This window comes from Amphibalanus amphitrite, unplaced genomic scaffold (assembly GCF_019059575.1).
Source record: "Amphibalanus amphitrite isolate SeventyFive unplaced genomic scaffold, NRLGWU_Aamphi_draft 000987F_arrow, whole genome shotgun sequence".
Taxonomy (NCBI): Eukaryota; Metazoa; Arthropoda; class Thecostraca; order Balanomorpha; family Balanidae; genus Amphibalanus; species Amphibalanus amphitrite.
Window position 1 is genome coordinate 86,411 of NW_024882481.1, and position 21,223 is coordinate 107,633.

The 21,223-nt window shown below is 63.4% G+C and overlaps 1 protein-coding gene across 8 annotated transcripts in view; it reads left to right on the plus strand.

The window, feature by feature from the left end:
- LOC122368894 (adhesion G protein-coupled receptor L1-like) overlaps nucleotides 1-21,223 on the plus strand; it is a 57,776-nt gene that overhangs the window by 29,480 nt on the left and 7,073 nt on the right. For 4 of the 8 annotated variants that reach the window (XM_043343214.1, XM_043343209.1, XM_043343216.1 and 1 more), the window contains exons 3-7: nucleotides 9,935-10,127; nucleotides 17,526-17,632; nucleotides 18,266-18,652; nucleotides 19,072-20,354; nucleotides 20,518-20,683. In XM_043343214.1, the coding sequence (XP_043199149.1) occupies nucleotides 9,935-10,127; nucleotides 17,526-17,632; nucleotides 18,266-18,652; nucleotides 19,072-20,354; nucleotides 20,518-20,683 (2,136 nt within the window). Of the gene's footprint in view, nucleotides 1-9,934; nucleotides 10,128-17,525; nucleotides 17,633-18,262; nucleotides 18,653-19,071; nucleotides 20,355-20,517; nucleotides 20,684-21,223 lie in introns of all 8 variants that reach the window. The other 4 variants (XM_043343212.1, XM_043343208.1, XM_043343210.1 and 1 more) reach the window with 1 other exon arrangement.

Sequence of the window (21,223 nt, forward strand, 5' to 3'; positions counted from 1 at the left end):
ATGTTGGACAGAACAGCGTCGGTTGGCAGAGCGACGCTCGTCTGACGGCGAACGCGACGCAGCAGACGGCGGCGAGCGACGGACCGACGGACGGCCCGTTCGTTTGTGGGACGATTATTCCGGTATCAGCCGGCGGCCGCGCCGGCATCCGGCCACTGACATCGCTGGAATTAGAGAAAAACACGACCCAGAGCGCGCCGGCAGACCCAGATGATTGGAATGGCGGCCAGATGCCGGTGGGTGACCGGTTAGTTTCTCTCCGGAGCTCGTCGTGACATACCCCGGCTAGTTCCATTAACGGAAACCGACAAAAATACCGCCATAATAGTGGTCTTATTTCCTGGTAGCGTGCTATGAGGATTTGTGAGAGCATTACCGATTCCCATAATGGTGTGCTTGAATGGTGTGTTTTGTGTCCCGTCCTATCCCTAATTACCTGGTTAGATGAGGGTGGACAAGACGAGTTGAGATGAGCGACAGTACGGTGAACGTGACCGCCGGGGTCCTGTCGGTAATTCACTTTCGCTGTCGGCCGGGTTTTTGTCCAGCTATTGGCGTTCGATCGGGTCTGTTGGCTCGGCCGCGACCCGTCGGCGGCCGGCCGGCTGTCCCGCAGTCTCGGCAGCCGATAGTTGTGACACGGACCGATCTGCTTCAGCGTGGCCCTGGGTCGGGTTCCGGCCACCCTATCTCACGGGAGGAGGGCCTCCAGCCGCCACCACCTTTGTCTCTCACGCGCAGTTAACCCGCTTTCCGTGTGTTAACGAAGTTCTCCTTTTGTTCCAGGTACGCCCCCCGTGGAAGTGAGGCGGCCCCGGCGAGCCGAGCAGACACGACCGCACGGTAAAGCCGATCTTAATTAGGCGCTACAGAATTATCTTCGGGCGTGTTCTAGTGAACGCATGCTCTCCGCTCATAACGGCCGGGCGCTCCGACAAAAACTCAGCGGCAGGTTGGCAGGACGGCGGTAATTGGCTACCGCTCCGCCCGGCCGCCGTGTCACCGACCGATGACGTCACTGGGGTGATGACGTCATTGGTATACGGCGCTGACGTGTCCCGTGTCCAGTCTGACGGCTGATGACGAACGGGTACTGGCAGCTGCCGCGCCCAAACGGAAACGACGCGACTGACCGTGTCCGGCTCAGAGCCAACTTGCGGCTGTCAGGGACGGGACATGTAATAGTTAGGTGACACCCGCAGCTGACACCCAGCCGACACCCAGCTGACATTTCAGCTGACAGTCCAGCTGAAACACAGCTGACACTTTGTTCCGACACCCCCGTCGACACCCCACCTTGTCCGGCACCGTGACTGCGGCCAATTAGTGGGCAGGGCGGCCAAAAATGTCCCCAGTGCAAACGGTCCTGCCGGCGCCGCTTACCAAAGGGGCTCGCGTGCGGCTGTCGCCTTTTTCAGGCGCTATGGGCGGACCACAAGCGCTCGACAGGCGAGCCACAGGCGCAGAGGAGGCGCCGTCCGACCCCCTGGGCAGCCCAGATGCGGCGAAGAAGGTCATTTCTGTTAGCTACGGCCCGAGCGGGCGCGCCGAATGAAAAATGGACAAAAGGTGTGAAGCGCCAGTCAAAAACTCGTAATGAAGTATCGGCCACGATTTATGGTAAATTAAGGGTGAAGGTCAGGTGTGCGGGGCGTCACGCTCTGTCGACAACACAGAGACGTCAGGAGACGGAGACGGAGACGGAGGCGAGGTCGCTCCGTGGGGACGGAGAGGCCCGGTGAGGCAACGCGGCCCGTCCCTGCCTTTTGTTGTCGTCTCCGGCGAACGATGAATGTGTCGCGACCTGATGACTGGTGGCGGCGGTGCCGGGTGCAGAGGAGCCTCAGCTGCCCCTGGCGCTCTTGCAGCCGGCCAGCCGTGGAGGGTCGCGTGTCAGCCTCTTACCGTCCCCGGCCGGTGACCCTGTCGGAATGTCGTCGCACGTGCGGCTCTGTCAGTGCCGGCGTCTCGCGGGGCCCGCGAGTGTGATATTCCTCCCGCCGCGGGGCGGGGGTGGCGGCGCGGGCGGTCATGCGTCGTCGGCGCCGGCGTTGTGACAGGGTGTCGCTCCGACGCCAGGGGCGGAGACGGCCGTCTCGTCGGCGCTCGAGCGTGCAGCGTCGCGGCCACTCGCGGCTAACGCTGTCCGACAGGCGGAGGTCTATAGCGGTGTGTCAGCACGGCCGCCCCCGCCGTCCCGGCTGCACAATGCCGTCCAAGGTCCCGGCTCGCGGCCGCCCGCTCCCCGCTGCGGCCCGCGGATCGTGGGACGGCACCGGTAACCGCAGATTACCCTCCGTCGGCCGACCGGCGCGCCGCTGGCCCCGTATTATGTGGCCCCGGCCTCAATTCGCCGCCGCTCTATTATAGATGGCCGCTATCGTCAGGGGTCGGGTCCCACCGGCACCCCTTCGCGTTCGACCCGACACGGTAAAAGAAGCACACACTTTTTCTCGGTCGGTGCACGAGGCCTACAATAACGCGTTATCTGCACGGGAAATGGGCCGTATTATTCCTGGCACTTGAGGCCGGTTTATGGGGCAAAAAACGTGGTAGAAATAATCATTTAAGTGTCAGTATCTAATGGGACAATTTGATATGCTATTATGGAGCTGATGCGCCCCGCTCGGCTCAGCCGTTATGGGTGCGCTACGGGTTTCTGCAGAAGCTATCTCTTCCACTTTTTAGCCACACTGCAAAACACCTTTTACGAGACGAGATTGAAAATCATAAAAGCTCCATCGTCTCTGGTTGCCGGTCAATATTTCCATTCAGCAGCGACATCAACAACTTTTACGGCACCATTGGGAGGACGAGAAACGACCGCACGGGGCTGTGAGTGCGGCGGCCCGCTCTCGGGCCGCACCGGTCGGCGGCGGCGACCACCGACACGGCCGGTGCTAGCCGACGGCCGCCGCTGCAGTCGCCGTCCCGCCTGTAATGACCGCGGCCGGCACGGCAGCCGCCAATGGCCGGCCGCGACACCTTTTTGCCGCCGATCGGGCGCGGCGACTGCCCGATCGGGTCAGGCAGCGCCGCCGAGCGACCGGGCCGGGCTGCCGCGCCGTAATGCGGCCATGGCGTGCCGGCCGGCCGGGCCGCCGCAGCAGCGCCGGCCAACAGCCAACGGCCCGGCCGCACGACAGGCCCTGCCCCGACCTTTCTGGACGACTCTCACATTCAGCAGTCATTATTACCGGGCGAATTAGATTTAGCGGGCTCCATTTCCCAGACCAGTAAATTCGGCCCGGGGTGCGGGCAGTGTCCGGTAGTGACGCAGCCACTCCCCAACCGCACCGCTCCCAGGAACCTCCCAGCATAGCTCACTAATTGGTAAACAAAGTCGGTGCACGCGCGCGCGTAATTAATTTCCGCCGGTGAAGGTGTCCGCCTGGTTTTACTTTTACCGTCCAGCCTTCAGCCATCAGTCGGCTGATGTATCGTAATGTATTTACGTCGTGTTCATTGTGTATGCATCACCCACGTCGCGCAGTGCTGGGCCCGAAACGGAGGGCGGAGCCGGTGGCACGTCTCTATTGGTGCCGGTGACTGCTCGTCCGGCTGAAATACCGACCTGTTGCATGACACGTCACGTGACCTTTGGCCGGTCGTATATGTCACCCCCCCCCCATGGCTCGGCGATGCGCCGCTCCGCTGTCACGGCCGCCGGCACGGCCGACCCTCCGCCACCCCACCGGACGTTATCTATCAATCTCGGAGCCTGTTTTCCTGCGTGGCTCACTCTCAGTGCGCTCAGCTCTCGCCATCACTGGAGATGAAGACGCCGCCGGCGGGTGACCCACAAACCACGTGACCTTGCCCGCCGGCGGCTGACCCGGCGCAGGGGTCATCTGATGGTCCCACGATAGCAGGATCTCGGGCGCTGCAGGCTCGACGCCACTCTCTCCTCTCAACGATCCGCCGCTTTTCTCTCGTATATTGCCCTTCATCTCCGCTCTCTCCCAATTCGTCTCCCTCTTCGCCGTCTTCTCTCCCTCTCCCTTCCGTTTTGCTCTTTCGCTCTACATCTCTCTCCCTTTTTGCCTCTCTCTTTCTTTTTCCTTCTTCTCTGATTCTCCTCTATCTCTTTCCTTCCTCTCATCTCCGTCTTTCCATCTCCTTTGCTCCCTCTTTCTCCAAATAAACCTCTCCGTCCCCAGAGATACGGCGCCAGATATCTGTGCCGTCATATTCGATGTGCGGCAGTAACTGTGTTATTCCAAGGAAGTGCGCCCGGGATCAGATTAGTCCACCCCGCTGGCTCAATTACCTGTCAATAGGATGGCTGGCTGGCGGACGGCCTCGCCAGCACTCCTTTCGCCAGAACTCAGTCCCTGCAGTGAGACGAGCTGACGGCCAGCCGACCAACTGCCAGCCCACCGAACCCGTCTTTTATTAGTCAGACTTTAATGAGCCATCGGGAGGGATTTATCTCGCCGGCGGGGTGGTTGACCAGTCGATTGAGCGCTGGCCGGCCCGTCTCCCGCTCGCCAGCAGTTTACGAGCAGGGCTGTTGGGCCGCGCTCGGCGGCGATTAGTCGGTCGGGCGGCGCGGTTCCCCGGACAAATTAGCGGCCGCTCCGGTTCCCCGTGCTGCGGCTACTGCTGCTACGTGCCGCCGCTGCTCGCCAGTCAGGAAGGCGCGGCTCTCAGCCAGACGCCGTGCGAAAAGTTCATTGCCTCATCTGGCGTTCTGCCGTGCTAAAAGCCGGCCGGCTCTCCGCGGCCGGCCGGCTCGGCGTCGCTGTGAGACGCTCATGGACGGCCGTAGACGGGCGCTCGGCGTCTTGTTCGGCCGACGGCGGACGCCGGAGGCGGTGTGGCGGCCGCCGCTCGGCCGCTCTGTCTCGGGTAATTGAGTGTCGCCGGCGGTTGGACGGAGACGGATGCTGCCCTGTCACTGGAGGGCGGTCGGAGCCGCAGAGCCGTGACAGGTCAGACGTGACGCCGCTCCCGGGGAGTCGCAATGGCACGGGAGAGCCACCAGGGAACCAACTGAAAATTGTACCGACGCCACCCGAATCGCGCTCACCATAACCTCGTAAAGTACGGCATTAATCCTATGGCGTTGCATGAAAAGGAAAATTAAGGGTCGTTCCCGGATTTAACAAAGCTTTGCCTGGGCCATTCACGCGAACAGCCTGGGAAAGGATGATATCAATTCCGTGGCACGATTCCGGTTAGAAGAAAGGGAATTTGAAAATGGATTCCGGCCCATCTGCGGCTGTCGGTCGGGGCCGTGGGACGCTTCTCAGGGTCCCTTCAGTCGGCCGGAGGGTTCCCCTGGAGTCATTCGACAGGGGAGGAGGAGTGGGCAGGGGTGGGGTCCGGGTCGTCCCTGAACGGTAATCGGTCCGCGGACGCAGTGACCCGGCGTGACCCGCCACGGCCGCAGGCCATATCGCCACGTCGGCCGTAAACGTCGCGCCGTGAGCTCTCAATCTGGCACCCCATATTTCATCGCCGCACTCCGGCCGGCCGGCGGTCCTGACGGCGACAAATTCGGCGCACTGATGGCGTTTGGAGCGGCCATCGTTCGCACCTGCCGGTCGTTATCTGTCCCGAGTTCGGACCCTTTATTGGTATATGGGCCGGCATCGAACGGGGCTCGCCCGTCGACTATATAGGAGGTGACTGAGGACCTTTAACCCTGCCGCGTCCTGTGCCAGGCACTGGCGAATGGTGACGGCGCAGGCCGCTCACCAGCGTCACAGGTCGGTCCACCCCGGCCGGCAGGCTGCCGGGCCGTTTCCTGCACCGTTTTCCTGCACTAGATCGGCGCGTCGCCGCCGCCGGCGTGGCCCGGAGGAGACACGTCACCGGCCTCCCGCCGTGATCCCAATACAAAGTGGTCCGTTCGGAGGCCCGGGTAACAGCGCGCCGCCCTCATTCACAGCAGCTTTGTCCACTCTGATCCAGCCGGAGAGGCCGGGGTGTGCTGCCGTCCGGGGTGTGCGTGTGTGTGCGTGCGAGCGGTTCCACTCGGCCGGTGTTTGTGATGGGCTACCCGTGGGCCGGCGGCGGTCACTATCACCCTCCCATCGCGCCCCGGCAAGCTCCGTCCAATTACCCTCGGCCGGCAATCACCTAACGGCGCTCATTACGGCACGATTACAACTTCTGTGTTTTCAAAACAGGCGGGCGTGGGCCGCCTCTGTGCCGCCGCGGCGCCCCGTCAGATGAGATTACCCCAAACTCCGCTCTCCGGGAGAGGAGGGTGGTGGGGTCGGCCGAGTTCGTCAGCTGGCCGAACGGGAGCACGTCCCGCAGCGACGGACACGCCGCGGCCGACTTTCGCGGCGTGGTGCGGCGCGGCCGAGACGACGATGGCGTGTCACGTGTGACGCGGCGCATTCCGGGTGGTCGCGCTGTGACGCGCCGCGCCGCGACCGTCGCCACCGCGCTGCCGCGAGATGAGCCGCCCCAATCTGGGTCAATCGCCGGCCGCTGTTTGCCGGGTCGCCGTCGAGCCGCCCTGAAGAGGCCCCGCGGCGAAGCGGGACCAGCCGCCACCGCAGATCGGCCTCCGATACTGTGACACGCGTCCGATAAACACGGCGCCCTCGTATCGCCGTCTGCCGTCCACTCAGCGGACCCCTGGCTGTCACTGCCTCCGCCACGGAGCCTCCTAGGAGCCTCTCAGGGGCCTCTGGACGCCGCTGACGCTCTTGGGTCGGCGGCTGCCCGCTCTTCCGTCGTCTGCCCGCCTGCGGCGTCGTGGGCGGACCGCCGCGCGCCGAACCGTACCGGGCCACCGCCGAATTCGGCTCAGTTACGCCTCCTTGGGGCGCGGCCGATGAGCAGACCGCACGGCAGACCAGCGCTGAGCGGCGGCTGGCACCAGCTCGACCGCCCCCGGGCTGAGAGGCCGCGCGCAGACTGAAGGGCTGTCCGGTCCCGCCGCCGGGTGGTCGCCCACGACCTTCGGCCCGACGGGAGACCGGAAAGGCAAATTACGAGTGGCGCATATTTTCCAGGGGAGGCGGGCGGACGCGCCTGTACTGGCACCCGTGTAATAACACACGCTGGGGAGACTGAGACCGGTCCGTGGGGACACCCCGATCCCCCGCACACCGGGCCGACAGCGGCTCGGGTACACGGTGCTCTGTAAAAAGTCGAGCCTCCCCGTGGGGTTTGAAGAACGAGGCGCCGAGAACAAGACAGCGCGAGGATATCGGGTTCGCGTCGTCGCGGAAAATTAAATGGGTCGACGAACGGGGAGAGATGGAGACATCCCTCACCCGCGGACGGCTCGACTTACGGCCGCCACTAGGCGAGTCTCGCCCAATTTCCCGGCTCTGACTGGCGCAGACTGGACGCGGAGTGGGTGGGTCGGCCTGAAAGCGGCGCTGGGCGGGCTGTCGCCTACGCCGCCGGCTGGTAGTAGCGTGCGTTAGATGGACCACTGGACGCAGAGCGTCGATTCAAACCCCGAGCGACGCGCCGCCTTCCGGAGCGTGTCCGAGATTATTGAGAAACTTTTTCAATCAGAACAATGTCGGCTGCTCGGGCCGCGGACGGGTGCGTTGTGTAATTGGTGGCGACACGACTTCGGAGCTCGCTGACGAGCTGCCTTCCGCTGGGAACGCGCAGTCCGACCGTCTTCCCGGCATTGTTCGTCGTCAGAGACAGTCGCCTGGCTACGCTCTCCTGTCGCATTGCACGCGCGTTTTTCCCCTGCGGCCCGTCCCGGCTCGACGTGCCACCGGTGTGTGTGACGCCCCTGATCCCCGTGACGGCCTGTGACATCCTGTGATGTCCTGTCTGAATGCCCTTTTTGTGCCACCGGACGGCTCAACGGTCCAGTGGCTCAGAGGATGGCCATCTCGCGGTCACGTGAACTGTGCCGCAGTCTATAGCGCCGTATCACGCATGTTCGCGTCCGGTGTGGGCAAACGTGCGCCCGTCCTGCCCTCGTCACCACAGCCACCGCAGCCGGCGCATTTTCTCTCGTCCGCCTGTGTGCGGCCGACAATCAAATGGTAATCAACCGACCGACTCCGACAAAGGAAACCGCCGCCGTCCGATTCGGCCGAGGTTGAGCAGGAACAAACAATTAGCCGATGGCGTCTGTGGCGGCGGCGGCGGCGGCGGGTCGGCGCAGGTCGCACCGGCCGACCCTAATGGCGGCCCCTTCCCAGCGGTCGGCATCCGACCGGCTGAATTGGGATCATTGAGCGGCCGGCCGCCGCCTCCGCACGCCGTCTGTGGCTTCCTGACAAGGTCACCCAGCGCTGGGGGTCAGTGGGGAGGCGCCGGCCCACGCCCTATCCGCAACGGCCGGCACGACTTCATACCGTCTGAATGGCGCCACTCGCCGGTGGACTGAGCTTAGCAGGACGTCCGGCGGGTGGCAGATGACGCTGGTCGTGTCGGGATTCCTCTCTCCGCGCCGGGGTCAGAGGCGGTGCCGCGCCACACTGGCGGCGGTGCGCCGGTTTCGCCGCGGTTCGGCGGTACCTCCGTGCCGAGTTGCAGCGTGCATACTGATGGGTACCGACAGTGCCGGCGCGCGCGACCATTTGTAACCGCGGCGGGCCGGCGGCCGGCTGAGGCAGCTGGGGGAGTGACCATGGCGATGATAAAGCTTCCCAGTCGCGGCTCTTCTCACCTGCATGTAGCACCTCCGGGGACAGAGGCGCCGCCGCGCGCCGGTCGCCGCCCGGGACCAGCACAGGTTTGTTGGTATTCACAGTTAATACCGGGGAATCGAATTGACGCCGCTCGGCGGGCAGCAAGTGGCTCCGCTAACGCGGTTAGTCGGGGTCATATAACTAAGCGCTGATAGTGGCGACGCTATTGGCATAGCAATGGCTCGGTACCTGGGCCGGCTGCGGCCAGGAGGGGGCAGGGGTGATGGCCGGAGAGGCTCGGGACGGCCGCTGAGCCGCGAGCGACCGCCGCCGGACGGGCCGCCCGCGCGGCGCACCTCCGCCCCGCTCAGCTAATGATGATAAACTGGGGATGAGTTGTCGTTTTTCGATGTCATTCTCTCCTTATAAATGGCGGCGATCGCCACAGCCGGGTCGGAGCAGGGTCTTAGGTCCGGTCCGAGCTAGTGGCGGAGATGGGGCGCGACGTGCGGCGCATCCCACCCCTGAGGAGGCGCCCGAGGCGGTACGGCGGCCGTACCCGCCTCTGGAGCACGCCCCGGGGCACCAGTCCACTCTCCGCCGCACCGGCGCCGTGAATAGAAAACTAATTAGACGGCGCTGCGATGCCCAGTTGGTCCGACGGACCGGCGCGGAGCGGATGGTGATACACCGGAATACGGGCGCCGATGACAAATAAGAAAAGTTTCGCCCAAGTTTGTAAAAGTTAGATATTGCCTGCTGTCCCTATATATAATGTCGAACGGGAATGGACTGACGCCAGCGGTCGATGAAACCCACGGTCACGTGAAATTGTCTGCCAGTTTTAGACGGCCTTTGTCAGAACGGTGAATTACCGCGCGCTTTGCGCCTGATTATGGTCGAAATTGAGAAGCACTGCTTTCCCGGCGTTTGATGGTAACGTTCGCTATGATAAATTTACGGCTGCCGTTGGTGGCTTGATACGCCCTTAATATTCGCGCCTGGCCCGTTTGTAATTGGGAGTCGACACCTGAGTTCCCTATCGAGCGAGGTAAACGGCCTTCAGCTAGAGTGGTCAGCTGATTAAATGGGCCGCTCGTCCCCATCTAATAACGCCATCGCTGTTGCAGGCAGAGTGCTTTTCGTCATATTTTCATTTTCAACACTAAGCAAACAAGCCTTTCAGTTTCCTCATGAACAGTTAAAACTACCACCTGTGTACGAGCCTACTACCTCGACAAAGACTTCTTGCCTTCGCTCAGCATGTGTCCCCTCATACGGCTCAGCTCGGGCTCATTACCCCGTGTGCGTGCTCTCAGTGTCTTAGAATGCATGTCTGACCCGATATCCCCTCTCCACAGCTGGGCCTCGCTACCGGACCGCCTACGCCTGCGAGCACTCAAACCTCACATTCAGCTGTGAGCAGGGCGAGGTGATCCACGTGGTGCGCGCCAACTTCGGCCGTTTCTCCATCACCATCTGCAACGAACACGGCAACACGGACTGGAGCGTCAACTGCATGAGCCACCGCTCGCTGCGCATCCTCACAGACAGGTCAGTCAGAGGGGATTGACGCTGCAGGTCTTCCTGCAGGGTTACGCAGCACAGACGGGCTGGTCAGGAAGGGTCCCTCGCGTCCCCCAGTCACTCCCCTTGGATTCCTCAACGTGAGGGAAAAGTCACAGCCATGGAGCTGTCCCTTGCGACGCAGAGCCCCACCGGTGGAGGTGACAGGTGACAGCGGGGTCGGAGCCACAGTCGTCCCCCGCGCGGGTACACGGCTCGCAGGGGATCGTTACAGACCGACCGGTGTAATCCCGTATCACGTCTGTAATCCTCCCTGCGTCGCCGGGCTGTGCCACGGTCCCTGTCCGTCGCGGCCGGTGGACGGCGGTCACTGGCCGGGTTGATCGGACCGAGGGTGGAGAGGGGAGATTGGACAAGATCCGGAGATCCCCAGCCCGATCTCGTGCCGTCGTGAGCTCCCCGTCACGGATTGTGGGTCACGCGAGGGGAGCGAAAGCGCGCTGCGCCGCGGCCAGGTAGCGCCCGAGTCTCAACAAAGGGCGGCGAGAGGACAGACGCCGGCCCACGTCGGCTTTTGATGTCGCCAGGCGTAGGACAGGCTTTCGACGAGGACGGCACCCCGTCGAGTGCCGGACGCCTGCCGCCGTCCCGTTGCGCCATTGCTGCCGCTCGCCGGCTGGTGGCTCCACAAAAGACGAACTGGCGCGCGCCGAGTAGGGTGGCATCACCTGCCCTCGCGGCCCCTTTTGCCGGCCAGTTCTGCGCGGCCGGACGGCTGGTCCACCATAACAATGACAATTATCGGCCCAGCGGCGGAAACGATTAGCGAGTTGTTGACGTCGGCCGGGCTCTGTCATCAAGGGATTCAGCCGGACGGGACGGGTCTCTAGCCGCTCTGCAGCGTCCAGCCTCCCCCGGTTCAGAGCCGTGGGTGGGTTTGATCCAGTCCGGTGTGCGCTGTCATCAGGACGGTCTCCGGCCGCGCGGCGCCCAATTAGAGGAGCCGGGCATCGGCTGCTCAGCGGTCCGAACCACACCCCACCGGGGACGGAGCGGGGCGCCGACCATCAGCCGCCGACGCCCCCGCGGCGCCCCGCGGGCGGATGCCGGCCGATAGTGCGCCCCATTAGACGATAGCCGACGTGTGCGCCCTCGGCGTCTCAGCGGTCCCCCGGAGGACACCGCCGGCGACGACCATCGCTCCCAGGAGCACCGCGCCGCGGCCGCAGTGATGGATCGGTCGCGCTCACTGATGCATTGCACAACTACACTCGACCGCCGCCGATGGCCCGGAGGGAGTCTCAGAGCGCCGCGGGACCGACCGCGACACGGAGAGAAAGAACGTGACGTGCCGCCGCCGCCGGCCCATCTCGCCACTTTTCACCGCCCTGATAGATGCGCCACCGGGCCGAATGCAATCAGAGGCGAATTTCGCCGGCATTTTTCATCCATCGTATCTCAGCCGGGAATCCGTGCCGGGTCCGGGTGCAATATTTTACTCCCGTGCGGCCGTCTGTCCTGGTACATTCTGATTAAAACCGGTAATGCAAAACTCTGCATCCAATCGGCGTCTTTAATACAGTCCTCTTTTATTATTTACAGCCGCCAATAACTCGTCTTATTGAAGGTTTACGGTGACGGGCTCCGTACGGCAGTCGCTGACACAGAGTCCATCCTATGGGGGCTCTAAAGCTGCCGTGCCGACAGCGCGCCGCGGCGGCACGGTGAGCGGCCCATGACTCCGCCCGCCGCGCCGCTGCGCCTCCTCTGCAGCGAGCGGCCGCTGCAGGCCGACCTCCGCTGCACAGATCCAATCGCCGCGCCGCGCCGCCTTATAAGAGCTCGCTGCAATAAGACATCCATCTCATTTAGGAATGTGCCAGTTGAGCCGGTCGGTTCGCGATGAATGTCGAATTATTATTGGGATTTGTATCGGCGGCGTGCGGGCTGCTCCAAGGCCGGCTGTCGGACGGCGCAGTGATTTACCGGGCCGCGGAGGGCGCGGAGGTGGCATGGAGGTGCCGGGATGGCGCCTCGGGTAGGTGCAGAGGTGTGTCGGGGAGGAGAGGAGCGGCCCGAGATGGGGGGGGGGGAGCGCGGAGCAAGCCGAGACGACGCCGTGAGCCAACCCCAGCCGGGCAGGCGAGACGACGCGTGTCGAGCGGGGACCGCGCGGTATCGGGCGGATCTCGCGGCGCCGCCGACACGCTCAGATGTGGGCCGAATCGCGCCGCTCCAGATGGCCGCTCATGAGCGAGCGACGCGATAGCGGACGGATCCATCACGGCTGCGGCGCGGCCGCTCCGTCGGGACCGGCTCGCGGCTCGGGTAACTCGGTCACACTCCCCGGAGACCCATCGGGCGACGGACGCGGCCGCGCAGCTCCCCGGTGGATGATAGCGGACCGCTCTGCTCCCGGCTGCTCTGCCCGTCTGTATGTGACGGCCCGCCGCGCGCTGCACCCGTCCGCTGCCGCGTCAGGCTGCCAATTAGGTGCGGGCGCTGCAGCGCCGGTCGGCACAATGCTCGCCTGGCCGGCCAATAATGCACCGGCCGACGGTGATTACCAGCGGCAGGCGCCGCCGGCGGCCGGCCTCTCCGCCGCCGCCATTGTCCGCGCGATGTAATTGCCGCTTGTCAATGAGCATTGGCCATTGACCGGGTGGTGCGGCCCGTGTTGAACATGGTCGGCGCGCCCGGCGGCCGGCCACTGCCGCCGTGCGCCACCAATGCCGCCCGGCGCCGATTTGTCACGTTGAGAGCGGCCTAATGCGGGCGAATTACGACCCGTGCCGAGCTCGCCGGGTCAACAGTGCGGCTCGGAGCTGTCCCACTCTGTGAGGAACGCCACATTGACGGCTAATATGCCGAGCCGTAATGGCCTCAGGCCGTATTGCATGTCATCGTGGCCGCTGGAGAGCGTCGAAATGTTGAAAGGAACGGCCCCGCGGCAGCACTGAATGACAGACCCATATTACGACAGTCGATATTTCCCTGCGGCACCGCGCACGGAGCCACTGTGCTGCGGCTGCCGCGCAGCTGGGCCCGTCTGCTCGTCTGTTCGGCACCGCGCGGGTCGGCTCGCCGTCCTGTAATTAGTTGCACTGCTGAATACCATTAGCCGTCTGTGATCCGGCGGTCTGTATGACGGCGGAGCTCAGGCAGCCGCCCGCCGTACTGGTCGGTCTAGCCGAGTCGGACAGAGCCTCCCAACGGCAGATATATGCGCTGCAGCACTGGGCAGCGCCGCGCGGCACATGACAGTAACCTGCAGAGGCCTCTTGGACATCGGCTTACTGCGGCTCACTCAGGGACGACAAAGAGCTTCAGCAGACGGTAGTCCGACATCAGGCAGCGACTCAGCTTCTGGAAGTCGCAGCTGCTCAAATAGTTGACGCGTCACCAATCTGTCGCTCTATCCGCGCTGTGACGCGGCGTCAGTGAGCCCGGCGTCATGACGTGGCGTCAGTCCTCCCGGCGGGGTGTCGCGGCGGCGTCAGAAGGCTCTGGCGTCACGTCCCCGTCAGTCGCAGCTGCCCAATTTGGACGGCGCGGCGGCACGGTGCGGTGGTCGCCGTTTTTGCGGGCGCCAGATTTCACGGCGGCCGGCGTATCTGCGGCCTTCGTCGGTCAGTTGAGACGCTTTTTGCCGGCCGCAGCGGCCTCTTTGCTGGAAGTTGGAGCGCGGACTGGGCCGTTTACGGTTTTATCGGTGGTGGCCGGTCGCTTTTTATGCGCGGCAGCGCGTCATTAGTGAACGGCCGATCGGCGATGATTTATCTCCGTTTGTCACGAGTGTGCAAAAACGCAGCTCGGCTCGGCGGTTACGGCACTCTGCGGCCGGCCGATGGCCAGTCGGCGGGCGGGTGAGCGCAGACGGCCAGGGAGATGTCGGCTCGGTTTTTTCCCCGAGGCGGAACCGCCGTCGATGTCGCCGCCGTGTTAAGTCTGACGTACACCTGGAGCTGAATCTTCAGACCGAGGTCGCACACATCCGACAGCTGCGGCTGCTGCTGGGATTGTCTGAGAGAGGAGAGGAGGCGAGAAGGAGAGGGGAGGAGAGGGGAGAGCTCTCGACACTTGTACAGCTTCCCGACAGATGGACGGTGTGCGCCAGGGCGTGGGCGGCTCCTCAGGCTGCCCCAGACATGTCGGTCAATAGTGAGGATAATCAGAAGGCGCCGGTGGCTGGCCGAGTAATCCCATCACCGCCGCCGCCGCCGCCCCCGCCCCCGCCGCCGCCCGAGGGCCCGCGCCGCTCACCAATGTGTCGGCAGCTCCGCCGAGAATTGGCAGGCCCCGAGCGGCGCGGCGCGCTGCATTGTGGCCAATATCGCCGCGTCGCTGACGGCGGCGGTGGACACTTCCGTCGCCGTCGGTCCATCTGTGCGGCGGCGGGGGCGCGCCGTCCGACTATTTCCCCCCGGTCGGCCATTCGGCGTCGACGCAGAGAAATGGGCGCAGTCTGTCAGTGCCAGCGCACACGGCCGCCCGGCCCGCCGCGATGTTTGTACCCGCTCCGCCGGCGACCCACCGTCGGTCATCACCATTGGCGCTCCGGCTCACGTGCGCGCAGCCGACCGAGCGCCATTCAATTACTAGATTCGCTTCTTTGGCAGAATAAAGATACTGGTTCGGAGATCTGGCTGGCTTCGAGTATGCAAATGCAGCCGGCGCCGCGATCCGCAGCCGGGCTGGGAAAGCGGCCTGTTTGCTGACGTGGTCCGGGGGTAATTTGCCGGGCGAATTTATCTGCCGAGAATGCAAATTAAATATCCACATGCCGAGCGCCGGCGGCGCCGGTCGGTTTGCCAGCGCGGGCGCGCCGGCCGCAGCCGTTCGCTCGCCGTGAATGTAAATGTCCGTTTGCGGCGCTGCGTGGTCTGATGTTTGAATCAGGCGTCAGACCGACCGAGACGGGCGGGTGGGACCGGGCTCCGTCCGGCCGCCGACAGGGCGCTGATCTGTAGGGTTTCTATGTTTGGGGGTGCGGCGTGGCGGCGGCCGGTGAGGTCTCAGGGCCGTGCCCGCCCCGGTTTGTGAGCCGTGTGCACCAGACACCAGCAGAGCCCTCACACTTAACGGCGACAAGTTGTGCGGGGCGCCGTAGATGATGGGATGCTCAGTGCAGCACCAAGACTGACGACTGCCGCGATTGCCCCGAATAACAATGAGACAGTGGCGTGCCACGTCCCCATCATTTTCGGCGTAACCCTTGGCGCGGCGAGTTTGTTCAATAAGTCGCCCGGCGCGCCGTTTTTCTTTAGCGAGGCCGGCTGCGTATCACCAGCTGGACGCTCGTGTTCCCACCCCGAGCCCCGGTGTGTGAGGACGCTTGACTAGAGACACGCCCCAGACTGAGGCGGCATGGGAATGAACCGATCGTCATCTCCATTCCCAAATAGAGTCCCCCTGATTAGCATGACCTGTTGGATGACACCGGAGTCGGTCTGAGCTGGGAGTCGCATCTTTTCAAGGCCGCTTCGCACAGCACCACGCCGGGATGGCTTTAGTAGCTGATCGACAGCTTCCTCTCAATGTCAGGACCAGGACGGTACCCAGTTACCTCCTGACCGCCCGCGCAGAGTCAAACTCCCGAGTCCCGCACACCAACCCGCGTCGCCGTTAATATTCATAGGCTGGAGGCCTTAACGGTCGTGTCGGCTTTTATCTGGTTCCGTGAGGAATTTATCAGAATATTAGGCCGGTCGACGGTGTGAAATTGAGACATGGCCGCCATCGGCGCGACAGCTTCTCCGCCCTGTCTGTCAAAGCGGCGTGCGGGCGGCGCTCGTGGCGCCGTGGCGTGTCGCGCCGCGCGACGCCCTCGCCGACAATGCGCCACTGGTCGCCGCCCTCTCGGGTCGATCCAATTTTCTGGCGCTCCGATCCGATAAGCAGCCCACAGGTGCGGGGTAACAGGACACCGGGGCCCTCCCCGGCCGGGCGGGCGGCGCTGATGAACCCTCTCGGAGGTGGGCGGCCGTCAGCCCGGAGACGGCGGGCCATCAGTCGGGAGGCCCAGCGACCGGAGCGGCGGCAGGAGTCGGGTGGTAGTCGGACAGGACTAGGAGTCGACAGGAGTCGGTTACAGGGCGGCCTGTCACCCAGTATTTCTGTCACGAATCTATATGACAGCACTCACGACCGCCCGGCGCCCCTGATTCCCCGCTCGCCGTGGGCGGGACGGGGGCGGGCTGAGCAGCTGTGTTGCGCGTGCAGCCGTCTAATGCAGCGCGGCGGGGGCCCGAGCTGCCGTCAGCTGTCGGAGGAGGGCCGAATCATGCGCCGGCGGCCGGCGATGATCGCACCCCCGCCGCGCCACCATCGGCCGAGCTCTATTGGAAACCTGACGGGGGGCGGCCCGACCCCGATCGGCATCTGGCCTCATCCCGCCTGACCGGCCGGGCGGAGGCTGCACGGGCGCAACTTCCATTATCCCGCCTCCGTTTACGGGCAATTATTCAGAAATCCTCACCCCAACACCTCGGCTGACGTTGATAAATTCTTTTGTATTGTTCGCTGGGCGGCCGCGGCGCCGCCGGCCAGGCGGTAGTTGGTGGGACTGCCGCGTGGCGGCGCCACCGGTCGTGAGCAGGGCGCAGGTGGGACGAGCGGCGGCGGCCGGACAGAGGCTGGCAGGGAGGGACGGCGCGGGTATGCCGGGTGCCGGCAAACAGTGGCACAGGACAGCCGGGCGCGTCTCAAAGAAAACACAAATAGAATGGAGGGAGTGGCGCTGCGGGGACGCGATGAAAGGAAGAGAAAGGCCGATCATAATGGGAGGCGCTCTGGATGGGGCGGGCGCGGGCCAAACAGGACACTGGGACACAGCCGGGCGGGACGGGTCAGGGCACGCCGGGCCCGGCGACTCTCTCTGTTTGGTCACCGAGCACTGGCGGGTCCGTGCCGAGAGCAGCGCGCAAACAGCGGCATCTCTGGTGCCGGCGACCGGCAGACCCGTTGTTGTCGCCGGCCGGCTCCGAAATGAGTTTGTTCGCCAGTGTGCAAACACGCTTTACCGGCTTTTGTGACCGTGTCTTGTTTGGTCGGCCGGCGGGGCGGCGGACTGTTCTGCGTGATCAACTAGCTGGTTGGTTACCGCCTTGTGCGTGCGCCTCCCCCCCAGTCCCCCTCTCCCCAGCTCTCAATCTCTCGCTTCATCACCCGCCCAGCCGTGCACCGCTGTCGTTATCCGGGCGCACCACGCTGTGTGTTTCCCCCATCCTCGCCGGCTGGCTGCTCCAGTAAGCAATCGTCTTGTCGCCATCAATAAAGCCCATCATCCCGTAATGCGCTGGCTAACGATCGCTGTCTCTCTCGAGGGTCGACCGCCGCTGCCCTGCCGGCCGAGCGTGCTTAGCGCCGTGTTTGTGTGCGTGTCTGCCGACTGGTGACTGATGATGCTGATGCCTCTGTCCACAGATGCGGTGAAAAGCAGAGCTGCAGCGTGCCCGCTTCCGAGTCGGAGTTCGGTGACCCGTGCCCCAATACGCACAAGTATCTGGAGGCGCACTACATGTGTGTTCGTGGTGAGTAGAACCGCTCTCATGTGCTTAGTTTAGTCGGTTTTTACTATGGTTGTTTAAACTGAGCCGTGGGTTGGATCCGGGAGCTCATGGCTTGTTTATCTGCAGCCGACAGTCCCGGGGCGGCTGTCACAGAGCTGCTGACCACATCTGTGACCTGTGACCTTTAACCCATGCCACGGGGTGTCGGCCCTCTCGTAACCACCCGGGGGCGGTTAAGCTCGCCGCCGCCGGACCGTTTTCCGCCGGCGGTATCTAAACGAGCCACTGGTGTGATACCTTAGAGGACGCCGTGCCGGGATAAGGGTCGATCAGGCGCGCCATCAGACTGAAATCGGGCCTCATTTTTGCGTCTTTGACACGGCAGAGCGGCTGTCAGAGCTGGTCGATCGGGCCGCCCTGACGGCAGTGACAAGTTAGCCTCATCGCCCGCTAGACAGGCTGACACGGGCGCGATACCGACCGGTCGTGAACGTGGGCGAGAGATTGACGGAAATAGTCCATCACCGACGGCATAAACCCACTCAGGGAGTAAAAGTCGCGGTCTTGGCGTCTTGGTAGTGGATAAGGTTTCGCAGGCCGCGTTTTGATAGCCTCTGACCTCTGGCGTGACATCATGTTTCTCTTTGCCAGCAGCCGTTCAGCCGACCACCAAGAAGGCGCCTCCGGCCTGGCTGACCACGCAGCCGCCGCCGCCTTCCATCCTCACTGAGTCGCCGTTCAAGCCTCCGCCGCCGCCGTTCACAACGACGACGACCACGACGACAACAACGACTACGACAACTCCCAGTACGACCACCACCACGACAACCACGACGACGACGACGACCACAGCTGCGCCCATCTCTGTCGTACCGCCCAACCCTCACCGCGACCGCGACCTGGTCGAGACTCACGATGACGTCGAGCTGGACGGTCGTCACGAGGAGATCACGGGCGTGCACACGGAGCCCCGTCGGCCGGACGCTGGAGGTCGCCGGCCGTACCAGGAGCCGCCACCCGCCCATCGCGGCTACTACAGCAGTGAGTACTGCACGGGCGGGGCAGCGCTGCGGGCTGTGCTGTAGCACTATGTTTGTGTGAGCTGAAACTCACAGAGCGTCTAGTTGCGTCATGAATAATTTAGCCACCGGCAGCTGCTGAATTATGCAGATGCAATTCGAATGCAGGCGTTGACATTAGCTTTCATGCAATTCTTCACGTTGTCAGTTGCCCCCGGAAAAGTAGTTAACATCTGTGAATTCCTGCGGGGTTCCGCCCTAGTCCTGTCAGCGGCGACCCTGGTGTTTGAACATGCAGTTAGTCACGAGGGAGTCGAGTCGCATTAGGTTACACCTCGCCTGCTCCCCTCTGCTGCCGACATGTCTGCTGGTCCCTGATGGCCGTGGGACCGTTTCGACCCTGTCCCCCGGCGCCGACTGACTCACACCTCCCGCCCGCAGCTCCGGCGCCGCCGCCACCACCGAGGTCCGACCCGGAGCGTGTCCCGGTACCGGCATCACCGGCCGACCCCGCCGACACGGCCTGTCCGCCGACCGAGAGTCGCGGCGTCACCTGGAACTGGACCGGTGTGGGTGAGGAGGAGCGCCGGCCGTGTCCGCACGGCGCGCAGGGGGAGGCGCGCTGGGGCTGCCGGCAGACGGCCGCCGGACCCCGCCGCTCGCCCCCGCAGCCCGACCTCAGCGCCTGCCGCTCCCTGTGGCTCAGCTCGCTCGAGGAGCGCTTCCAGGAGCGTGAGAACGTGCTGAAGATCTCCAGCAACCTGGCGGACGTCACCGATGACCAGCCGATGCTGGGAGGTGACCTCGAGGCGACGGTGCGTCTCATCAACGGGCTGCCGCTGCAGCTCAACTCAGGGACTTTGGATACGCTGGACCCTCAGCAGCGCGAGGCAGACGTGGCTGCTCTCACTAAGACGATCGTACGCACCACGAGCAACCTCCTGGAGCCCGAGCAGCGTCAGATGTGGGGAGACTTGGGCGAGGAGCGCGCCCGGCCCGTGATGACCGATCTGATGCTCGGCCTGGAGGAGAACGCCTTCCTCCTGGCAGACAGTCTGGCTGAGGAGAAGTCGGTGGTGCAGTTCAGCGAGAACGTGCTGTTGTCAGCTCGCCTGATGACCGTCTGGACCCAGGAGGCTGTCGAGTTCCCCTCGGAGGAGGAGCGTGAACAGTTGACGCAGGTGAAGGACTACGTGCGAATCCCTGGCGAGTCGCTGCAGGCTAACTCGGACAATGGCCGCGCTGTGGTGGTGTTCATGTCCTACGAGGGCATGGACGACATCCTGAAGCCCTCGGAGCAGCGCTCCGGTATCCCTGAGCAGCAGCCTGCGCCTGGCGAGCCTCACGTGCGACCTATCGTCAACTCTCGCGTTGTGTCCGCCTCGCTGGGTAAGGGTCGCCACGTGGAGCTGCCCTACCCGGCTCTGCTTGTATTCCGTCACCTCAACACGGAGAATGTCTCCAACCCGCGCTGCGTTTACTGGGACTACACGCTCAACTACTGGTCCGAGAAGGGATGTCGCCGGCTGGCAACTAACGACTCACACACGACCTGCGAGTGCGACCACCTGACCAACTTCGCCGTGCTCATGGACATCCACACGACGCCGCTGTCGGAGACACACCGGATCTCGCTGGAGGTCATCACATACGTGGGATGTGGCGTGTCCATCGTCTGCCTCCTGCTGGCCATCATCACCTTCCAGTTCTTCAGGGGACTGAAGGTAAGAATAATCGACTATAACGTGCCGTGAGATTCGAGAACGTCAGTTATCCTACCTAAGTTTGTGTGGTGTTACTCACGGCAGTTGAGTTCAGCTTTGACAAATGGCTTCTGCAGCATCTGTTTGATAATCTAACCCACAATTGTTTCTCTTTTTTTTACAGTCGGACCGCAACTCGATCCACAAGAACCTGTGCATCTGCCTGCTGATCGGAGAGGTGGTGTTCCTGGCCGGTATTGGTCAGACGCAGGACAGGGTGCTCTGCGGCGTGGTCGCCGGTCTCCTGCACTATTTCTTCCTCGCAGCCTTCGCCTGGATGTTCTTCGAAGGTCAGTGATGGACGACGCGCGCGCGACGCCACTCGCAAAAGTTTGCTGGTGGTGCCCAGCGCTCTCGTGTAGAATTACATTGTGATTGATGTGACAAGTTAATGTCAAGAAGCCATAAGGCATTCTTCGCGCAATTTATTTCGCACGCCTCACGCATACCTGACGAAACTGGGGCCGTTTCATCTCCATTACTTTGCAGTAGTGATTAACTTGAACACTTTCGTGGTCGTTTCCAGGTGTGCCGTTAATCTCGCACTGTCCGGCCATAAATGGCTGCGATAAACTCACACGGGCCGACCTTTCTGGGTCGTCAACGTTTCCCAGTGGTCCGTTAACGACCCCTAAATCGCCCGCCCGTCGCTCCGTCGGCCGACTAGGGACTCTTCTGAGCCCTGCACGGAGGTCATTTGGGACCTTTTTCACGGTTAAATCTCATTTTGGCACTGACCTGTCCTCCACGACCCTTGTGGACTCGGCTTGACTTTCGCTACCCTCTAGTCTGACTTCCGCTGTGCAATCAGAGACCCTTGACACGGACCA